This window comes from Cheilinus undulatus, linkage group 6, assembly GCF_018320785.1.
Source record: "Cheilinus undulatus linkage group 6, ASM1832078v1, whole genome shotgun sequence".
Classification (NCBI taxonomy): Eukaryota; Metazoa; Chordata; class Actinopteri; order Labriformes; family Labridae; genus Cheilinus; species Cheilinus undulatus.
The window spans coordinates 17,907,091-17,926,777 of record NC_054870.1 but is presented as its reverse complement, the minus strand read 5'-3'; the positions used below and the strand labels follow the sequence as shown (position 1 = coordinate 17,926,777).

The following is a 19,687-nucleotide window of genomic DNA, read 5'->3' as shown; positions in this document are numbered from 1 at the left end:
GCAGTCAAAAGGATCATAATAAGGGCTGTCAGACATTACATTTTTCAGTTGTGATAACCTCACAACTTCTATAGTAAATCATGATTGATCTACTTTTTTGTTGCATTCCACTATTTTGCATTTCTAACTTTTTGTGTTTAATTTTAGACTGTTGACTGTCTTCTTAGGTATGGACCTGCTTTTATGCTTAAAGAAAAAAAGGAATTTCAGGTAGATCGTACATTATACTTAACTCTGGAAAAAGACACTTGCTTTGGGTTGAAAAGGAAAATAACATAATGTGAGTTTTTAACTTGAAATGAGACATTAAAGGTCACATATTATGCAAAATCCACCTTTTCAGGCATTTCTAGCAAAAATATGTGGTCCTGGGCTGTCCACAATCCCCTCAAGAACCAGAACACCCCCTACACCCCCCCACCCCCCCAACCTTTCAGAAAATGTGTGCTGACACAAGCCATTCTCAGATTTTCCCCTTATGATGTCCCCGTCCCCTGGTTCTGTTGGCCCTCCCTCGTTTGGAAGAAAATTCCGTCCTCCTCTCCTGATCGTCCTCTCAGGATCCATCAAGCCACATCACTTCCTGAGAGGGGAGGAGTCAGGGGCAGAGTCAAAAAGCTAGTTAACATTTAAAGCCACAGACACAGAAACAGCTTTTCTGAGCAGGGCTGAAACAGAGGGTTATTAAGACATGCAAAAATCCTCTACTGGAGTGTTGTTTCAGCAACAAACTTCACAGGCATGTTTTGGGGACCTCTGAAACTGATATAAACTTGTCTTAATGGGGTAATATATGTGACCTTTAAAGAGAAGTGATGGACTTGTATGCCACTGTGAAAGCAGAGAGACATTGTACTATCTTTTCCAAAACATGTATCTTGTTTCAGAGGATAAGTTTCCCCTTTAGTTCCCCTTCTGTTTGTGTGGCATCTGTAAAACTATTGATGATCTTACAGTCCTTTGAAAGTGAATTTTTTACAACTATATCAAACTGAAATTACATCATATGAATCTCATTAGTCTGCTTGATACATATATTCTACATAATCAGCAGAATTAGACAGACTAGGGATGTGCTCTTTAGGTCAAAATTAATTGTCATCCCCTTCTGAGTGCCACCAGAATTACAACTTGGTAAAAAAAAAAAATCATAATATTTTTATTAGTGTAGGTCAACATTGGAGGTTTAATGTTGTGTCTACTCTAACGCAGCCACCTGCCTTCATTTAAAGCTACAGCTTCCTGCTCTACTGCCTCGATGTAAACCAGCACAGTGTGCTGAAAGGACCTCAGAAGAGCAGGCTGGTGGTATTTTGATAAAAAAAAAAACTTAACTGAAGCTTACTTACACTGTGCAATATTAGCCATGCTTGGCAAACCAACTTGGCATCATTTAACCACAGACACATACTGTATAGCTTACTTGGTCTGGAAGATGACAGCTTATCCTAGCATTGACTGCACAAGAAAAATGACATTTTCCTCTCTCCGGATTAGTCTGATTGTTCTCCTTTAATCAACAGGGAAACAACATGCTAGGAATGTCAAAAATTACATCATTTCAAGATGACAACTTTAAGTGACAGCATCTTAATCATATATTTTAACTAATTTTCTAATCATAAGTTACTTTCGACATTGTTGGGATGTAATTTATCAGAATGCCGAGCTAAGCCAAAGTTAGCTGCAGCTCAGCAAAAAAAGCCCTGAGCTGAACTCTGCAGAGTGAGATAATAGACTGTCAAACATTAAGCTCATTCAATGATTTAACTAGTTTATAACAAAGGTTTTTGTTTTGGAGAGGTGTAGACCTCTGTGGATAACAAAACCTCTAAAAATCAAACAATAAAGATTTCTTTTTAAACTCTATTTGGAAAGTGCCACACATAATTATGCCATACCACTTCTTTGTACTCAAAGTTGCACCTGAGAGGATGTTAACATGATGAGTAAAAGCACAAAAGCTGGGGGGAAACACCTTAGAATAGTAATGTGAACTTCCTCCATGTAGCTCATAACAGGTCAAATAGGAGAGCTGTGAGCTCAGCCAAAGAGAATATTTGGTACAATGTCTGAAAATTTTGCTGTTTTTATGTGTCATATCTGTTTGCAACCTCTTTTGTTAGAGGAATTTAAATCTGCACAAGTCTTTTCCATCTAAAAATGGTTTTAACATTTCTATAAAGACAGGGTGTGTTTTCCTGAAACTGAGACACTGCTAAAAGCCAGTCAGATGAAAAAAATTAATCTATTAATATAAATGGAAAATGCACAAGTATGCACCGTGTTAACTGATGACACGCACCACATTTATAACCTCTGTAATTTGTAATGCAGGATGTCCACAAATAACCTCAGTCTCCTATGATAGCATCTTTGCACACAACTCACAAGAGACTTCATGTTTTAGAAAACAAAACTATTGAGTGTGAGCAATGCTGCTGAAAATGTTGATTCTCTCTAGGCTGGAAACCAACTGAAGGACAAATAACAGAGAAGCACAGGCTTAAGTATGCATACAGAGCACATATCATGTGAAAATACTCACTCTGGTTTGTCTAATTGGTCCTGACACTGTGGCTGTGCTGCTCTGTCATGCTAATAAATGTAATGAAGAGAACATAAGGCTGTGTGTGCAGAGAGGACGAGCTGTTCCAAGACAGGGAAGGCTGGTGGAGTGAGTGCAAGTGTGTTTGGCTGAGGATTCCAACATTTTTGTCCCATCTCATCGCTCTCACATGGACGTCCAAACATCCTGAGAATATCTGAGCTCTAATATTAGAGCCTGTTGTGGAGATGTCCTTCCTGTCTGAGCTCTGCCGGCACTTCCTGTTTGATCCTGCAGTCTATTAACAACATACAACCCAACATAAAAACACAGCATCCCATACCACACATTTGCAGCTTTACTTGCAGGAAAAGACTAAAGGTTTGGAAAGAAGGTGGAGGCACAGGAAGGTTTCGCTGATTGGAGGAGGTTCAACTACACTTCCTGATGAACTGACAGGACACACAGGGAGCAGCAAGGGGGGCAAAAGTTTGAAGATCTCAACTCTGAGACAATACACGGAACAAATATTCATGTGACCCTAAAATAACTCCAAGACCATGACCCATGGAGAGAAAGACTTAGAAATAGTTCTCCTGGAGGCAAAGCATGACATAAAAAAGATGATACACAAGAAAGGACAGACAATAAAACAGAGTCTGACACCATGGTGATATCTGTTATCTTGAAATCAGCGCTATGAGCAATTCATGGATTTACAGGATCCATGACTGAGCTGTTTGGTGAGCAGAAAATGTAATGAAACAACATAAAGATAGCATGAGTTGTGTGCTGATTGCAGGATGTAAACGCCATCACCCCACTTGCTTACTGCGATGGACATTTCCTGCTGCATTAACACATCGGCTCTAGGGGCCGACAGAAAAAAGTACCAGTAAACTTGGATGTTTGCATTCACACATGGAGCTCACTCTGAATAGTTCTGAAAGTTTTCAAGAGTGTTGTGCATGTGGAGAAACGTCACAGAAGATGGACCAGGAAAACCCTTGACTCCTCTTTAATACACAACATGAGAATTAAGTCTTATTGATGAAATAAAAAGTCCCAAAGAGTAGATGGTGTCGTAATTAACTCCTAAACTGAGAAGATTATCTTTAACCTTAAGATTGAAAGGGCACCAGGTATTTTACACGGACAATCCTGACGTAAATCAAGCATACAGAAGCAGAGCAAAGATCCCACCAACCAGTGAGTCACTCTGAAGACTGAAAGACAAGTGGATTAACGTTGATGCATTTAAACGCAGAGAAGAAGCAACACATGTTTGGGTGTTGGTCACAGTGCAGCTGATTTTCATAATAGTTATGAAAGGAAGGTAAAGACTGATTATCAAGTTGAATCAAACCTAAAGAGAAATCAGAGTCATTTTGAGGTCATCAGATTCCCACAGGGCAGCTTCATTTGTAAAAACGCTGTAGAGATTTTGAAACTCTCATTCTGAGCAGCATTACAGGCAGCCATCAGAGCAGAGGTCATCTGGTCAGAGGTCACAGCAAACAGACAACAGATGGAGAAAATGTTTCTGCAGCTGACAGAAACAGTCAGGAACGCTCTTTATGTTCTGTGTATAATGTGTACATGACAACGCGTCCTGTGCTGCCTGCATGCTGAGCGTCACGCCATGTTTCCTCCCATCATCTGGCTTCCTCGTGGCTCAGCCCCTCAGGGCGGCCCCGCCAACAAACCAAATGCACCATTCATTCAGCCTCAGCAGAGTCAGACCGCTGGATCCGCTTGTCCCGAAAATCCAGGGCCAGGGCTGGGCCTCCCGGGCAACACATTAAAACATTTTTTTACTGGGTCAAAAGCTGCTGGAAATAAAAATCCCTGGTTTTTGTGTGATTTTTTTATCTGAAAATATCTGCAGACATCCAGTGACAACATCTTACAACTAACTGTGTGTTTTCAGGGTTCAAACTTGTGTCGCCGCAGTGATGAATTTCACACCGACATGCCGACTCACCCTCCTGACCACACAAAGACATTCCTATGAGGTCAGAGCAGAAAAAAACAGGGCAGACGGCGGCCATGATGGATGACAAAACAGTCTGACTGTTCAAATGTAGTGTGAGAGACTTTCTCCTGTCAACTGTAAGAAATTTTCAGTTGTATTTAAACATATTTGATCAAAAACTTGAAAATGAAATCATGTAGAAAGGATATATATTAAATTAGATAACATTTTCCTTCATATTTTGTATTCCTGTGCCTAATGTGCCATTTCTTGTTGATTTTACATCATTTATTTTGTTTTAATGAGGACAGTTAATATGTGAATTGAAAGTTAACTGTAGAAATTTGCATGAACTTTGACGTTCTGGTGCTATTACTTGTTCATTATCCCATCAGTATATCAATAAAGTTTGATTGTCTTATTTTGAAATACCTCTGCTATATTAGGAAGGAGGAAAGAAACAAATGAAAAAAGAATATCAAGAAAAACTGAAAAAAATGTCCCTTATTACACTTCTGTAAGATTATAGAACATGAAGAGCAAATTGACAACAAGTACAAAGACAACATATTAGGATTAGAAAAGGAAAGAAGGATGGAAAAGAAAAAAGAAGGATAGGAATGTAGAAGATAAAAACAAGACAAAATCTTTACTTTCCCTTTCTCTGATGTTTTTTTTAAAACCACCAACACATTTATAAAAAAAAAAACAAAACAGGCACACCAACATTCTTAGCATTCCACCATCTGGTACTCTGAACAGGACGTGAGACATGGACACTCCTTTTTGCGTGTGTGCGTGTAAGTGTGCATGTGTGCTCTTCTCTGTGGGGAACCTGGTCTATTCCTGGTTCTAATTATAGAGCGGCTGACTGAGGCGCTGTTGCTTTAAAGCTCAGATTTTCTGCTCTTATAGATTAAAAACCTTCAATGCAAAATACTCACTTACACTTAAGAGTGACATTAAAGAAGAGTTATAATGTAGAGTCCTTTGATAGGTTTAATTCGTTGGCCCAGGGCCAAATGTGGCCCGCAGTAAATAAAATGAAAAAAATGGCCCACATCTGAACATGAAGCTTGTACTTGACTGTACTGATCTTTATAGTTTCAGCAGAAAATGGAGCTACCATGCTAATTCTGTAAACAAACACCCCAACAAGAATAATCTATTGATGTGATTTTGTGGCTTTAAGGAGACAACACTGTACATGGTAAAACTATTGCAATTAAAATAACAATAACCTGTTTTCTAACTCCCTAATGAGTTTAAGCAGCAAATAGCAGTAGCAACACTATTTTGGGGGCTAGGCCAGTGGCAGCTATTGCCAAACAGGACCCCCTGAAATCTGATTGGCATTCCCAAAAAACTGGAAATGACTGTCAATTTGCCACGTCAGCCATTAAATCAAGCATTTAGCATTAGTTCAGGCAGGTCATGGAGTCAAGCTCTGCCCAGATCAGATCATCCAATGCAAGCCCTAATCAGCTGATGGCCAGCTTGTTTGCTCTAAGCACACTATTGGCCAGTCATTCTCATGCTGCCTCATCTGAACTGTTCTTGCCTGGTCAGGCTCTGCTGTTCTCTCTGCAAGCTGCTCTTGCAACCCTCCTCCACCCCAGCTCCTCCTGTATTCTGCTTCTGACTTCAGTTGTAACTGATGACTGCTATTGTATGGAGTTTGTCTTGCTTCTCTCCCTACCTTAGGCTTTCTTTATTGGCATAGGAAGAGCAGGAATTTGTGCTGTTCCTGCTTGATATTTTCCATGTAGGCTCATGGAAGAGTAAGAGGATCCCAGAGCAGCCACATGCCCAAATATAAATAACAGCATTAATTGCTAATTAATAACTGCTAATAAAGAGATATTTATAACTGCAAATTGCTTGCATTTCCTGACTGAATTAGTCCTTTAGGCTGACCTAACAAAAGTTGCATTGTTACTTTTAACAAATCTGTACTATGATAATGTTAATCTGGCAAACATAAGCACTAGGGCTTGCATGATAATAGCAGTATGACATTTGTATCAGCAGATATTATCTTAAATAGTTAATATTGTTATCAGCAAGCAGGAACATTTCTGCAGATGTGTACAGCTGATATATCAGCAATGTGGAGTATATCATAAATTAAAATCTCCACATTGCAGCTTAAATGATTGGATTAGATTACATTTAGCAAGGATGTGCTAACAAACAAACCTATTGACCTTTGTCTTTTTTTTAAGAATTACATGAATGTCAAAGTAGTGATGATGGTGTGAAGGCCTGAACTATTTCTCACTGCTGTGTAAAATCATGGCCTTAAAGCAGGGAATGGACCAGATAATTTATGTGTTTTGATCATACATCAAGAGGCTCTGCCCAAAGAAGAGAAGGGAGGGCCCTGTTTGTTGCTCGCTGCAGCTGTTATGTTACAAAATCTTGGTTTAAAAGACAAAAGAAGTTAAACCGCTCTAGTTATTTTGTTTTGCAGCTTTAATTTGGCTTTAATCATCAGGATCTACAGTGCATTCAGAAAGAATTTAGACCCCTTTAACTGTATTTCCTCTTTGTTATGTTGCAGCCTGATGCTAGCAAAAAATATTCTCATTAATCTCCACTCAGTACCCCATCATGAAGGTGAAAACAGAATTGTAAACATTTTTGCAACTTTATCACAAATAAAAAACTGAAAAATTCACTTTGACATTTATATTCAGACTCCTTGCAGAAGCTCTTGAAATTTAGATCAGGCTTCTCCCATTTCTCTTGATCTCTGCTAAATTTTTCTACTCCACATAAAAAGCTTTGTTGCAAACTCCAGCCAGGCTTTTATGTGTTTTGCACTGAGGAGAGGCTTCCATCTAGACACTCTGCCTTAAAGCCCAGATCGGTGGAGGGTTGCAGTGATGGTTGTCCCTCTGGAGCTTTATCCCCCCTCCACACAGGATCTTTGGAGCTCAGTCAGAGTGGCCATGGGGCTCTTGGTCACCTCTCTTTCTAAGACCCCTCTCCCCCATTTGGGGACTTTAAGTGCAACAGAATGTTTTTGCAGCTAGCCTTGCCCAGAAATGTCCCAGGAGGTGTGTCTTCAAACTATGTCCAGTCAATTTAACTGACCACAGGTGGACTCCAATCAAGGTGTAGAAACTGAGTGTTAAATATTAATAATACATTTTTTACTGTAGCATCAGGCTGAAGAAAGTGAAGGGGTCTGAATACCTTCTAAATGAACTGTATTTAATGATGAACTAGCAGTTTAAAACAGACACATGTGGTCAGTTTTGGAAAAGGTGTTTATAAAGAAGAAGCATTCTTTCAGGAGCTTCTCCCCCTGAGCTTGTAAGACAGAAAGTAAGCCCCATTACCAGGAGGATTTTAGGGACACAGTAGCTATAGTCCGACACTGTCAGGATGGATACATTTTACTAGATGATGACTGTGGTTTAAGAATCAGCGTCAACTCCACAGACCTAGTACATCATTTACGCTTAAACATCAAACACTGAGAGTTAACACACAGAAACATTTATCTTACATATTTAGACATCTGCACTTTTAATAGTTTGATTTGTCATGATCTCAATAAAACACAACAGTCAAAAAAAAAAACACCCACACTACACACACTCCTTCTGTCTCTGCCGTCACTGTAAGTAGATCTGCCTGCGTTTCCATGGTGACCGGCGGTTTTGTGTTTCCCAGCATATCATATGGAGGTGTAGCACACTTGGCTTCAGCATCACACACACAGCCTGAAGGTCTCAGCATCAGTTTTCAGGTGAACTGATGAAGGCCTAAATGACTCAAAGTCACACTGAGCACTCAGTCCGTCCACTTTATAATCTTTTTTACGGTTAGAGCTGCAAATATTCGCTTTTTTTCTTCATCGATCAGTTGGTTATTCTCTTAATTTGTTGTTTTGTTCATAAAATGCTACAAAACCAATCAAGCGCTAATTTCCTCGATGTCCTTAAAAGTCTTTAGTCCACACCATTGATATTCAGTCAAAGTCAAACTACTATTAATGCTGTTTTAACCACTAAACCTGCTTAGCTGGACTTTATTCATACCATAAAACTGCAACTACAAGTTAAAGTTCTAGTTCTAAATGACTGTTACCATAACAAGTGATGAAACCATGTGACATACAGTTGCTGATCTGGTATTCAAATGACTTACAGCAGGAACAAAGAAGACTCTCTTTGTGATCTAAAGAGGGAGCACAAGGACACACACTAACAGATGCATACACTCAGCCTGTATCACACACAGTGCTGATTCAATGTCATCACCCCACACAGCCTGCTGAGCTCAGCAGCGACAGGAAGCGAGTGCAAAGAGGAGGAGGAGAAAAAAGGGGGGATATTTAGACATCATTGACACTGACAACATCAGAGAGCTTGAATGGCTGTCAGCGACATGCTCGAAAGGTTAAATATGACAAGAGGAAAATGCACTGTTCACTCATGTTTTCTTTATTATGTACAAGCTTTTTCAAATGAAAGAAGCAGTTTTACTGTAAATTCTGGCTTGAAAAGTTCCCATCCAGATCTAGTGACACGGTTGAAAGCCTGTAGCTTCATTTAAGGCCCCACATAGGCAGGCGTTTTTTTCACTGAAACCATGCCTTTGGAAAACCTCCTTCCAGATGATTTTAAAAACTCAGTGTACAGCATTTACACACACAGGGAAAAAGTGTTTTGGGCTCATAACTCCACACTGGTGTTTTACTTCACCACTTTTGCTTCAGAAAGGCTAAGGCTGAAGGGGTGAAAAATTTCACGTCACGTGGACCACTGCTGTCTGAGCCGTTTGGCTCACACAGTGAAGAATGGACTACTGTTGACATGGTGCACTCTTTACAGTTTGTAAAAGTGCATTTTTGTGTTTTCAAAAAATGTTTTTTGTCCTAAATTCATTCACAAACTAAATGTTTGTGAGTGAAAGTAAGAAAACTATACACTTCTTTGAGTTATCCAGTAAGGCACAGCACCTCTTACAATGAATCTTAAACTTAATGTTTAAGATTTATTTAACTACAGGCAATTTAAAATTAGACCTTATAGCTCAACATTTCTTTTACACTGTACTAAATTTCATGTGCTGCACATCTGCTTTAACAGTACATTATGTAAGGGACATTTTCCTGATTGTCATGTTTCAGTCTTCAACACACATGTACTGCTATTGTCAACTATATCAATTTAGCTTCACACATTTTACAGCTGAAGTTCAAAACAGAAGCATTTTGTTTAATTGACATCTAATTTCTAAACATAATCAATTTTATAGTAAAATATGTGATTGAGACATTATCAAATCAAATATCAGGAGATGAATTCTTTCTGCAGGTGAACTGATGTCATCAAGAAACAAAAGCTCCACCCTCTTACATTTTAAAGCTCACTCTAACGCACACACACGGACACACATCAGCCTTCTCGTGCATATTTAACACTGGTGTGAATTATTTAGTGAAGTGGGACACTACTGAGGCAGTCGGCCATCAGGGTAAAAACAGCAGGCTGAGTGGGAGGTAGAGTTACTGAAACACAGGCACATATACACATACATCCACACGCTGACACACTTACACATTAAGGCATGAGAGTGTTGATAATCAGCACTGTGAAGGTCACACTCATAAAATACTCACAGGTAGGCTGTCATTTTCAGTGTCTGAATTCTATAACATTCAAACACCTACATAAATCTACCTATTAAAGTGCACATATTTGAAAACAGTGTCACTACAGTCCCTGTTGGTGTAATGGTCAGGTGGCCAAAAACTTCTGTCCATATAGCATACTTTTTTCTTTAAGCAAATCAAATGAAGTGAGAGAAAGTAGAATAAAGTGTTTCATGTGGATATCATGTGGAGACCAGACACTTGTAATGCAAGGAGAAACAGAAGCCAGTGGTGTTTAAATTTGCTCAGGCTGAAGCTCGTTAAGAAGCCTTGTTAGCACTCGTTACTTCTGATTATTAACAGGTGTGAGAAACAGGGGTGGGGAAAAGTCTGCAGGAAGTTAGTTATGCAGCATACATAACATACATAAATTCAACTAACATCTAATGAGCAATCATTCATTTTCCTGAGTCAGACTATTCAGGACCTTATAAACACAAACTCCCCACAACAAAGGAGGAAACATTTAACTTTCCTTCTCCATCATAATGTTTACTCATTCAAAAGGAAGAAATACAAATGTAACTTGTTTTCTGAGAGGTCATTGTTCTCTGTGTTGACATAAACTCTGAGACCTCACACAAACCATTCAAACTTCCACTAAGGCTACACAACAGCACACAGGATGAAGACAACAAAAATATGACAACACATCCACCACAGATCTAATGATGGTGCAACTAATCCAGGCTTGCATGATGTTTTTTGGCAAGGAAGCTATAGGTTTGTATTATCTGTAGTTCTTCCTCTATTTGCTTCAATATATCTGTCATGGTTGACTGAGCAAGACAGTTTTTCGGTCCTCCAGGTCTTACTGTATACTCTTGTGAGATCTGGACGTTGACTAATGGCCAGAGGTGCCAGCTGGATTCCATTGTGGCAACTTCTCTTTGGTGCATCTTTATGTTTCGTTGGCAAGACTGTGTGTCAAATGCTGACGTGCTCAGGAGAGCCAGGATCAGAAGGGTCAGCTGCTTGATCTGGGCCTGATAGGCATTCCAGGGCCTGATGCACCTCATCGCATACTGAGTGCCCAGGGCCCGGTGGGCTGGTCCAAACCTTTGGGGCAACCTTGAACAGAACTGAACCAAGGTTGAAGTGTCAAACCAGCCAATGACCACCCCGCTGTCTCAGCCTAAGCGGTCACAACAGATAGCTGTTCAATGACTCTGGTTCTCCCCTAGGTTTCTGCCTTGGCCAAAGTTGCTAATTGTTTAGAACAGCTGCTCATTGTGGATCAGACTGAGGCACTGATTGCTTAAACCTGATAATACGAACTGTACATCATGATAATTTTGCTCTTTGAGCCTAAACTAAGGGTGTTATGGGTTCATTTCCTAAAGCTGTTGAGAATAATATCATGATAGAGATCTGGTCAAAAATCTGACTAAGCTTAATTTGACTGCTGAAGATGTGACTCTAATCTATGGACCTTTTGATCTAAGGATAGCATCAATTTTAAAGGGGACATATCATGCAAAAATCCCTTTTTCAGGCTTTTCTAACACAAATGTGTGCCCCTGGCCTGTCCACAATCCCCTCAAGTACCAGAAAAATCCATTCCCTCTCCCCCTCTCTTTCTCTACCTTTCAGAAAATATGTGCTGAAACAAGCCATTCTCAGATTTCACAGCTAGTGACCTCACATGGGGCATAAGCACCCGCCCCCAGGTTTGGTTGGCCCTCCCCACCTGGAGGAAAGTTCCACCCTCCTCTACTGATCCTCTCAGCTACCAGCTGAGATAGCTCAGTGGGTAACCCTGCTGACTACGGTCTGGGAAATTGACGGTTTGAATCTCAGTCAGGTCCTAAACTTTGGATAAAAGTGTCTGTAACATCAGGAGTGCTGCATCCATTTCCTGAGAGGGGTGTGGTCAGGGGCAGAGTCAGACAGCTAATTACCATTTAAAGACACAGAAAAGGCTCGTCTTGAGAAGGGCTGAAACAGAGGGGATTTTAGACATGCAAAAATCTAGTACTGGAGTGTTTTTTCAGCAATAAATTTCACAGGCATGTTTTGGGGACCTCTGAGAGAAATATAAACTTGTCTTAAAAGGGTTAAATATGCCCCCTTTTAAATAAGAGCACAGTCATCGAGGATTAACAAATGTGATTCTTAAAACTTTTTTATAGAACTAATTGGCTTGCTGACAACAGCTGGATTAACACCAAGGAAGTCTGAATTAGCTGACCTAAATTTAAAAACGAGGAAATAAAGGAAGACCATCAAACACTTTAAATCAGTTCCGGTCAGCTTGGACATTCCTTGAAAGAAGCTGAACTAAAATTCAAACTTTCATGCATCATCTTCCTACCTGCAAGGGCTTTGATGCGTGAGCGCTCGAACAGGCGAGCAGAGCTGTTCTCGTTGTCCCAGTCATCAGCATCCCAGCGGTTATTGACGCCATCACTGAATTGCTGTTGGATCTCCATGTGTTCGAACTCCGCCGCCACCGACGTCATCTTGACCTGGCTGCGACTCCGCCCCCACCGCCGTCGCTGCTGCTGCCCTTAAGTCCTTCCACCTGCCGCCTGTTGCCGTTAGCGACGGAATCCTCAAACACGCACTTTCACACTCTCTCAGACCGGCTCTGACTGGCAGGCCGCGAAGCTCGTCGAAAACCTTGTTGAGAATCAAACAGAGAGAGAGAGAAGAATTAGAGCACTGGACAAAGGCTCTGGCTTCGAAATTAGAAATCATTCAATAGAAACACAAAGCAACCTAAATCATCCTTGAACATTCAGCATTTTAATTTTTTCGCTGCCAAAGTCAAAGAATTTCCTCCAAATTGGGCTTATTGGGCCCTCTAGATCAAAAAACCTTTCAGTGTTCTCTCTTTGCTCTTTGAGATGATTCCTTCACATGCTCTATAATATTGATTTTCTACACACTGAAAGCATTTCAGAGCGATTTTAACCCTTAATGTCAATTTTAACCAGTTTCTTAATAGACAAACATATGAGGCTGACCTTGAAATAGCATGAAACAACAATGCAGAATAGTGTTTACTGACAGGATTTGTTGGCTGGATCTCCAGCATCACCAACAACATCACAAGAAAGGCACCAAAACAGAGCATTTCACATGCCAACATTATGTCTATATCAGTTTTTATATCAGTTAAAATAAGATAATAGTTATTGTTTATTGGTGATGATATACAGTACATGATAACGTAAAGAATCAATTTTCTCTTTAGTTTTGGGCTAAAGGAGAGAATATCTAACTTTTTCTGGCAAAACAAGACAAAAACAGCTGCACCCATAAACACTGAACACCAAGCCTGCAAATTAGCATGAATGTATCTACTATGCATTTAATGCAACCCTTAAAGTGAACCTTGCAAATTAAAATGTGCTGACTTCACCTAGTCTATACTGTATTTAATAAAAACCACTGTACCTTATGTGAAAACTTTTGAAATAGATTCACATGGCCACCATTGTCATGCAAAGCTTTCTGGGTAGTGATGCCATTCTTAACCCTTGAAACTTTTTAAATTTTTACCCAAGTGCAGTTTCAGTGAAGAGTCAGGCCTGCCCACAGAATTAGCTGGGTCCCTGAACAGCACAGAGAATGGCCATTCCCTACTCAGGGCTCATTGATTATATCAATGCATGTGTGTTGGATCAGTAGCATTGGTGATAGCATCCTGGCTAACAGTTACTACATTTTGGGGTTGAAAAGTGTGTCAAGCTATTATTGGATTCAGATGTTAAAATAACTTGGCTTTTCACCATTTTCCAACGGATTTTTGACCTTTTATTGCCTTTCTTAACCTGTTTTCAAAGCTTTTAACCCATTTTAGCTAATCTGTAACAACTTAATACAATTTTTTGATAGCCAACTTTTTATCCATTTTGCCATTTTTCATTTTTTTTCTTTTACAATTACTTCATTATTTTCCCCTTGAAGTTATTTCATGTTTTTTTTACTCTATTTTCTGGCATTTTGACATTTGTGAAGGTCATGTCTTAACTATGAAGTCTGCCTTACTTTCCAAATGTTTCAGTCAAAGTGCCCATCCACATGTTAACATCACCAATAAAATATAGTATATTGCACTACAGCATTTATAAAAAAAGCAATTTTTGTTACTTTGATTAGAGTGGTTATTATTCATAAAACAAAAATATGGTTATCACAGCTTAACTTCAATATAATTCATGATTTTCATGACCTCTATGGGCTCCATTTGGCTGGGCCTCAGAAAGCTCTCCTCTTTATTCCCTCTTATCGGCAAGCTTGTGAAGAAGGCCATAAGAAAGAAGTTACTTAATGTAGACTGAAGTGGATAGATGTGGGAAGAAAAATGCAGCTATTCTGCATTGTTACCTAGAGTGCGATGCACCACAGTGGCAGCCTACATGTGATTTATACATGCATATTTTTTTCCTCTAAATGTTGAAAACTGATGTTTTTCTTTGTACAATATTCACATGAATGGCTGACATGTCTTGTTTATCAGAGTTTCCTCTAATGCAGCGCATTTGTAAATCTGTCAGATTTGCCAATGTGTTTTCTCAGTCTTTGTTTTATTTGTTCCTGTTAACATTAATTACAGTCTTAGTTTTTTCTTCTAAAATATATTTTTGTTATGTGTAGGCTCCACCTGCAAGAGAAGTTAAATATATTGTGTTGATTCTGATGGATTTCACAGTGTCAGTGTGAGAAACTGCTTGCCTCATTAAAAACAGAACTGCAGAGAAATGATGTGAAAAAGATGCTCAGAAAGCAGCAGCCTGCTGTGGAAGTCATATGACCATCACGCTGTTCTCTGATTGGCTGCAGGTTGATGCAGCCTCTCCCTGACTTACCCTGAAAAAAAATCCTACAATGAAGGAATGGTGCCCCCCTGTGGTCACCACATCTTACTACAAGATAAAAGAACCAAAACACCCACACATTTCAGAGCTGTGAGTCTTTAGGAAACAAATAAAGCACATTTATTTCTTCCTTTTCTCAATCTGTGTGATGATTATTCACATATAGGAGGACATAGCAAAGGAGCTGACATGCATATGCCACAAGGTATTAAAGCAGTATGACAGAAACACAGGCTTTGATCACACTCCCTACATCCTTCTTAATGAGCAAAATATACTCAGTCAATAATCAAATTATAGTTTTCACTCATGAAGTGCAGAAATGCTGAAACCACAGTATTATTTCATGCATTGCATAAATGATACAGTCATGGTGAAGTATAACAGCAGGCGAGCATGAACTGTGTTTATGTGTCAGCTGTTATAAAACATCCAGCAGGTGGAAACCTTCAGTTCAACAAAGGTTCAAAGATTTGTTTGATGTAGTGAAGACATGAAGCACATAGATTGATGCTACCTTGTCAGGACAGAGATTCTCTCAAAGTCGCTGCAAAATAAGTATGTAGACAGTGATGTTTGGTGAGAGTTTCACATTTTCACCTCATCTTTCAGAAATGCAATAAACCAAATACTGTTAAGAAGACTGTTGTAAAACATATCCTAACTGAGAGTGTAAATCAATTTACCAGTAAAGTCATAAATATTATAGCCTTTTTTCTTTAATTTCAGAGCAATCAATACTGAAATGCACTTTTAATTTCCTTATATTTTATTGTGCTCTCTGCTGCTGAACCTGTCTGAACAAACAGAGCAGGTAAACTGAGAGCAGCGAGTCAGCAGAACGGCTCAGCACCAAAAGCCTGTTTGGATCCTGCAGTCAGCAGACGGCACCATGACTCTGCATAATCACACCACCGCAGTAGAAACAGCACCCGGGCAGAGAGACACCAGCTCAGGCCACATTTCAGCCATCCTCGAGATCTGTTTTCTACCCTCTGCAATGTACACTCACTGGCCACTTCATTAGGTACACCTGCCCAATTGCTTGTAAATGCAAATATCTAATCAGCCAATCACAGTCAGCAACTAATGTATTTCAGCATGTGGACATGGTCAAAATGACTTTCTGAACCAGACATTAAAATGGGAAACAAAGTGTATCATGGGTCAAGTATAAACTCTTAAATCCAACACGCAAGATAGGCTGTTTCACATATCTAATGCACGAGATATCAAATCCATCTGGGCAACAACCCATAGTCTGGGTTTGGAAGAGCCAGAACCTTTGGAAAAAACCTGAGGGTGTTTGGTCAAACTTTCTGTCACATCTATTGCAGACCAACCAGGGCGATAGAATTTAACACATAGTGGACATGTACAGCTCTGGGAGGTAGATCAAAGAGCCTGACAGGTATTGTTATTATCGGCAGCGCAAAAACATCATTTCAGCCAAGAGAAGCTTTTGATACAGATATTTGGTTTTCTTTAAATAAGGACATGTTGTCCCATTCTGTCAAACTGCTGCTATAGCTGCATCCATGCTAATCTGTTCACTGGCCACCATTGTTTGCAGGTGTGCAGTGCAATGAAACACCTGTAGCAAACTCGTTTTCCTAAATAACACTGCTTGGTCAAGTCATTCTCAGACAAAGCACAAAGGTTTTTAGATTGAAGCTCTGGAAGATAAATCTGACTGATGACAGACATGGAACCTGGTCAATCCATTGCTTTGCAAGGTTACAAATAGGGCATAGGAAAATCATCTATTGAAAATATAGCAATGTTGACACCTTTGGAGCAGAGTAAGGGGTGGATGTGGAGAATAAGAACAGCCTAGGGTACAATCTGGGTAGTAGTAGGGTTACATGTCATGCTAATCGTGCTGGATGGATGTTCCAAAGGCCCAAAAACATTTGCAGTCTCTAGGAGTATTATCAAGAGTGAAGAAGCCTTGACAAAAAAGATGCCATAGAGCCTGACTCTGGCTGTCCTCCCTTCCTCTCTAGCCCGGGTTGTGGCACATCGGGCCCTGTGATGAATCCTTATTGCTGTACATGCCTAAAGCTTACACACGACTGCATATCCACAAAAATGTTAAACATTTGATTGTCCCACACTGACACGGATCAAGATTTTTGTTGAAATATGACAAAATTTATATCTTAGCTCATTTTAAATGCCTAATAAAGAGGCATTTTGTGGCATCCTAAGTTGCACGATTATTTATTGTTTAAAAATAAAAACAGCAACTGTGGGAAAGAAAGAAGTATATCTGTTGATTCCGAAGAAAATAATAAAAAAAAAAAGTCATTTGGACTTTAAAGCTGAGACCAACAGAGAGACTCAATGGATCTGTTCAATGACTGGGTGATAGTGTTTCAAATTGTGTTCCTGCTGATCCAGGACAAATTCTTCTCTCCATCCTGTCCTTTCCCACAGCAATGAATCCAAACTCTATTCTGCATCCCTGCACAGCTCCACCCACTGACGTTCAGCTCAGCCAATAAGATTATTTCTGCTTCTGAGGAGGGTCTGCAGAGCCAAAACTTGCAGATCAGTGTGTGTATCTGCTGCCACCCACTAGCAGCTCAACAACCAGTCAGCTGCAGGAGCTGTTTGTGTTGCTACGCTAAAAATACGCTGCTGTTGGGACCCTGTCGGTGTGAGTGTTTGTGAGTGCAGCTAGCACAATGTGCACTCATTCAGAAGCAATAAGGTGCACAAACACGTAGACATGCACACCAGCCATGGAGTTATGACAACACACGTTCACAGAGTTTTTGGAAAGTGTGTCATGGCAGGACAGCAAGATGAGCGGCTTTATCTTTGACACTGACTGATCTGTGTCATTTAATTGGGAGTTTTAAGGTTAAAAGGGAGCAATGCTGAGGTCGTTGCATACACGACAATGTAACCAAAATATTATGACAAAATGTAATTTCAGAGAGACAGTGCATACCAGTAAAGAGGGCAGGGGAGAGAAAGGGACTGTGAGTTTAAGCTAAAAGAAGTGTAAATCCTCAGGAGGGATATTTATAGGAGGAAAGAGAGAGAGAATGGAGAGATAAGGGAGGAGAGGCAGTAATGACACTGGCTGAGAACAGGAAGGACAGAAATAGAGAGACACAGATGACAGGATGATGAATGGAGACACGATACTGACAGGAAGAGTGGCTCAAGACCGTGATAGTAAATGTGCTCCTTCAAGTTTCTTAATCATAATAATAGAATACAGCTTACTGTTGGATTATCTTAGTCAGCTTATTAATAAAACGGATTCAAAAAGTCTTCTAAATCAACCTTAACAATATTTCAGGGGATCCACAGGACATTTGTTTCACTTTATATCTTCCTGAGGATTCTTTCTATTATCCCATGGATCTTTCCTCTGCTCTCGTTCGCCCACATCTTCCACCCACCTCTCACTCCCTGTATCTTCCACTACAATCAACTCCTATTAAAGCTTTCTCCATCTCGCTCTGATAAGTGCTGTTGAGTGCGACGTTTATTTTTTTCCCCCCATTTCTCTTTTATTTTAATTCTTGCAACACAGAGTATAGCCATTAACAACATGATTATGTAGAGCTCTTCTTTTCAAAGCCTATTATTTTCCTTTTTCTCTCTACATCGTTAGGTAGTTATGACGTCTACCCTGGAAACTGAACAGAATAAAGAGGTGTCAGTAACCTGTAATTTTTGTCCAGAGAGGATAATCAATGAAGCCTGTTGTAGTTTGAGCAGACAGGGTTCAAGTCTGGCCTGTGGTTCCTCTCCAGCATGTAATTCCCCAGGCTCTGCCTTTACTTCCTGATTCTTTCCACTCTCCTATCCAAATAAAGGCATTTAGCCGAAAGCATATAAATATTAAGAACAAACTCGGAAGATAATGATTGCAAGTGCACCCTCACCCCTGGAAAAAAGCTCTCAGACCATGATATCAAGCCTGTCAAAGCTACCAGTACCCATGTATTGATGATAAGATGCTCAAAGACAATTGCTGAGGAACATATGTCCTGTTAAATCATCATGTTAAAAGACTAAGTTTCAGATAGCCACTCTTGAAATCTTCTTATAAACTGGGGCAAAAGATAACAGGGTCCAGGTCATACTATCACTCTACAAAATGAAGCTAAAAACACTGGAGGAACCCCAGAGGTTGAGTTGGTAAATGTAACACAACCTGACACAGTCTAGCTCAAGTCACTGGAGCAGAAAAGACTCACAAATATTTAATTATCGTCTGTCTTGAATTATGATGCATATTTTCTTTTTCTCTCTCTTGAAGTTCACAGCGAAAGACCGACATTATCAAGTCAAAACCCCAGATCACTATGGTTACCAGTGTCCCAGCACGCATTGTGTGGGAGTCCACTCGTCAAGCTGCCGACAGCAGCACAAAGACACTCGGCTGGAGCTTCAGAAAGGAGAAAAGTTTCCTGACAGCAAAGCCAAATTACAGAAACATTTTACAGAAGAGCTGAAGAGACGCTGCAGCAGAAGACTGAGACATGAGAAAAGAAAAACAAAATTAGTAAACTTTAACTTGGAGGAGTTACTTATTTTGGGATTTTTTTGTGTGTGTTTTTGCACAATTCTTAATGTTACTACAGTTACTACTGAAGCTTGGCTGTACTTGTAAGAAAAATAGGCTGCCATAGGAAAAAAAT

The 19,687-nt window shown here is 39.8% G+C and overlaps 1 protein-coding gene across 1 annotated transcript in view; it reads right to left on the bottom strand.

Annotated features, from left to right (window-relative positions):
* Positions 1 to 19,687, bottom strand: part of LOC121511054 (spectrin beta chain, non-erythrocytic 1) — a 187,238-nt gene that overhangs the window by 107,074 nt on the left and 60,477 nt on the right. The window contains exon 2 of the mRNA XM_041789564.1: positions 12,509 to 12,816. Within this exon, the coding sequence (XP_041645498.1) occupies positions 12,509 to 12,656 (148 nt within the window). The 5' untranslated portion in view covers positions 12,657 to 12,816. The remainder of the gene's footprint in view (positions 1 to 12,508; positions 12,817 to 19,687) is intronic.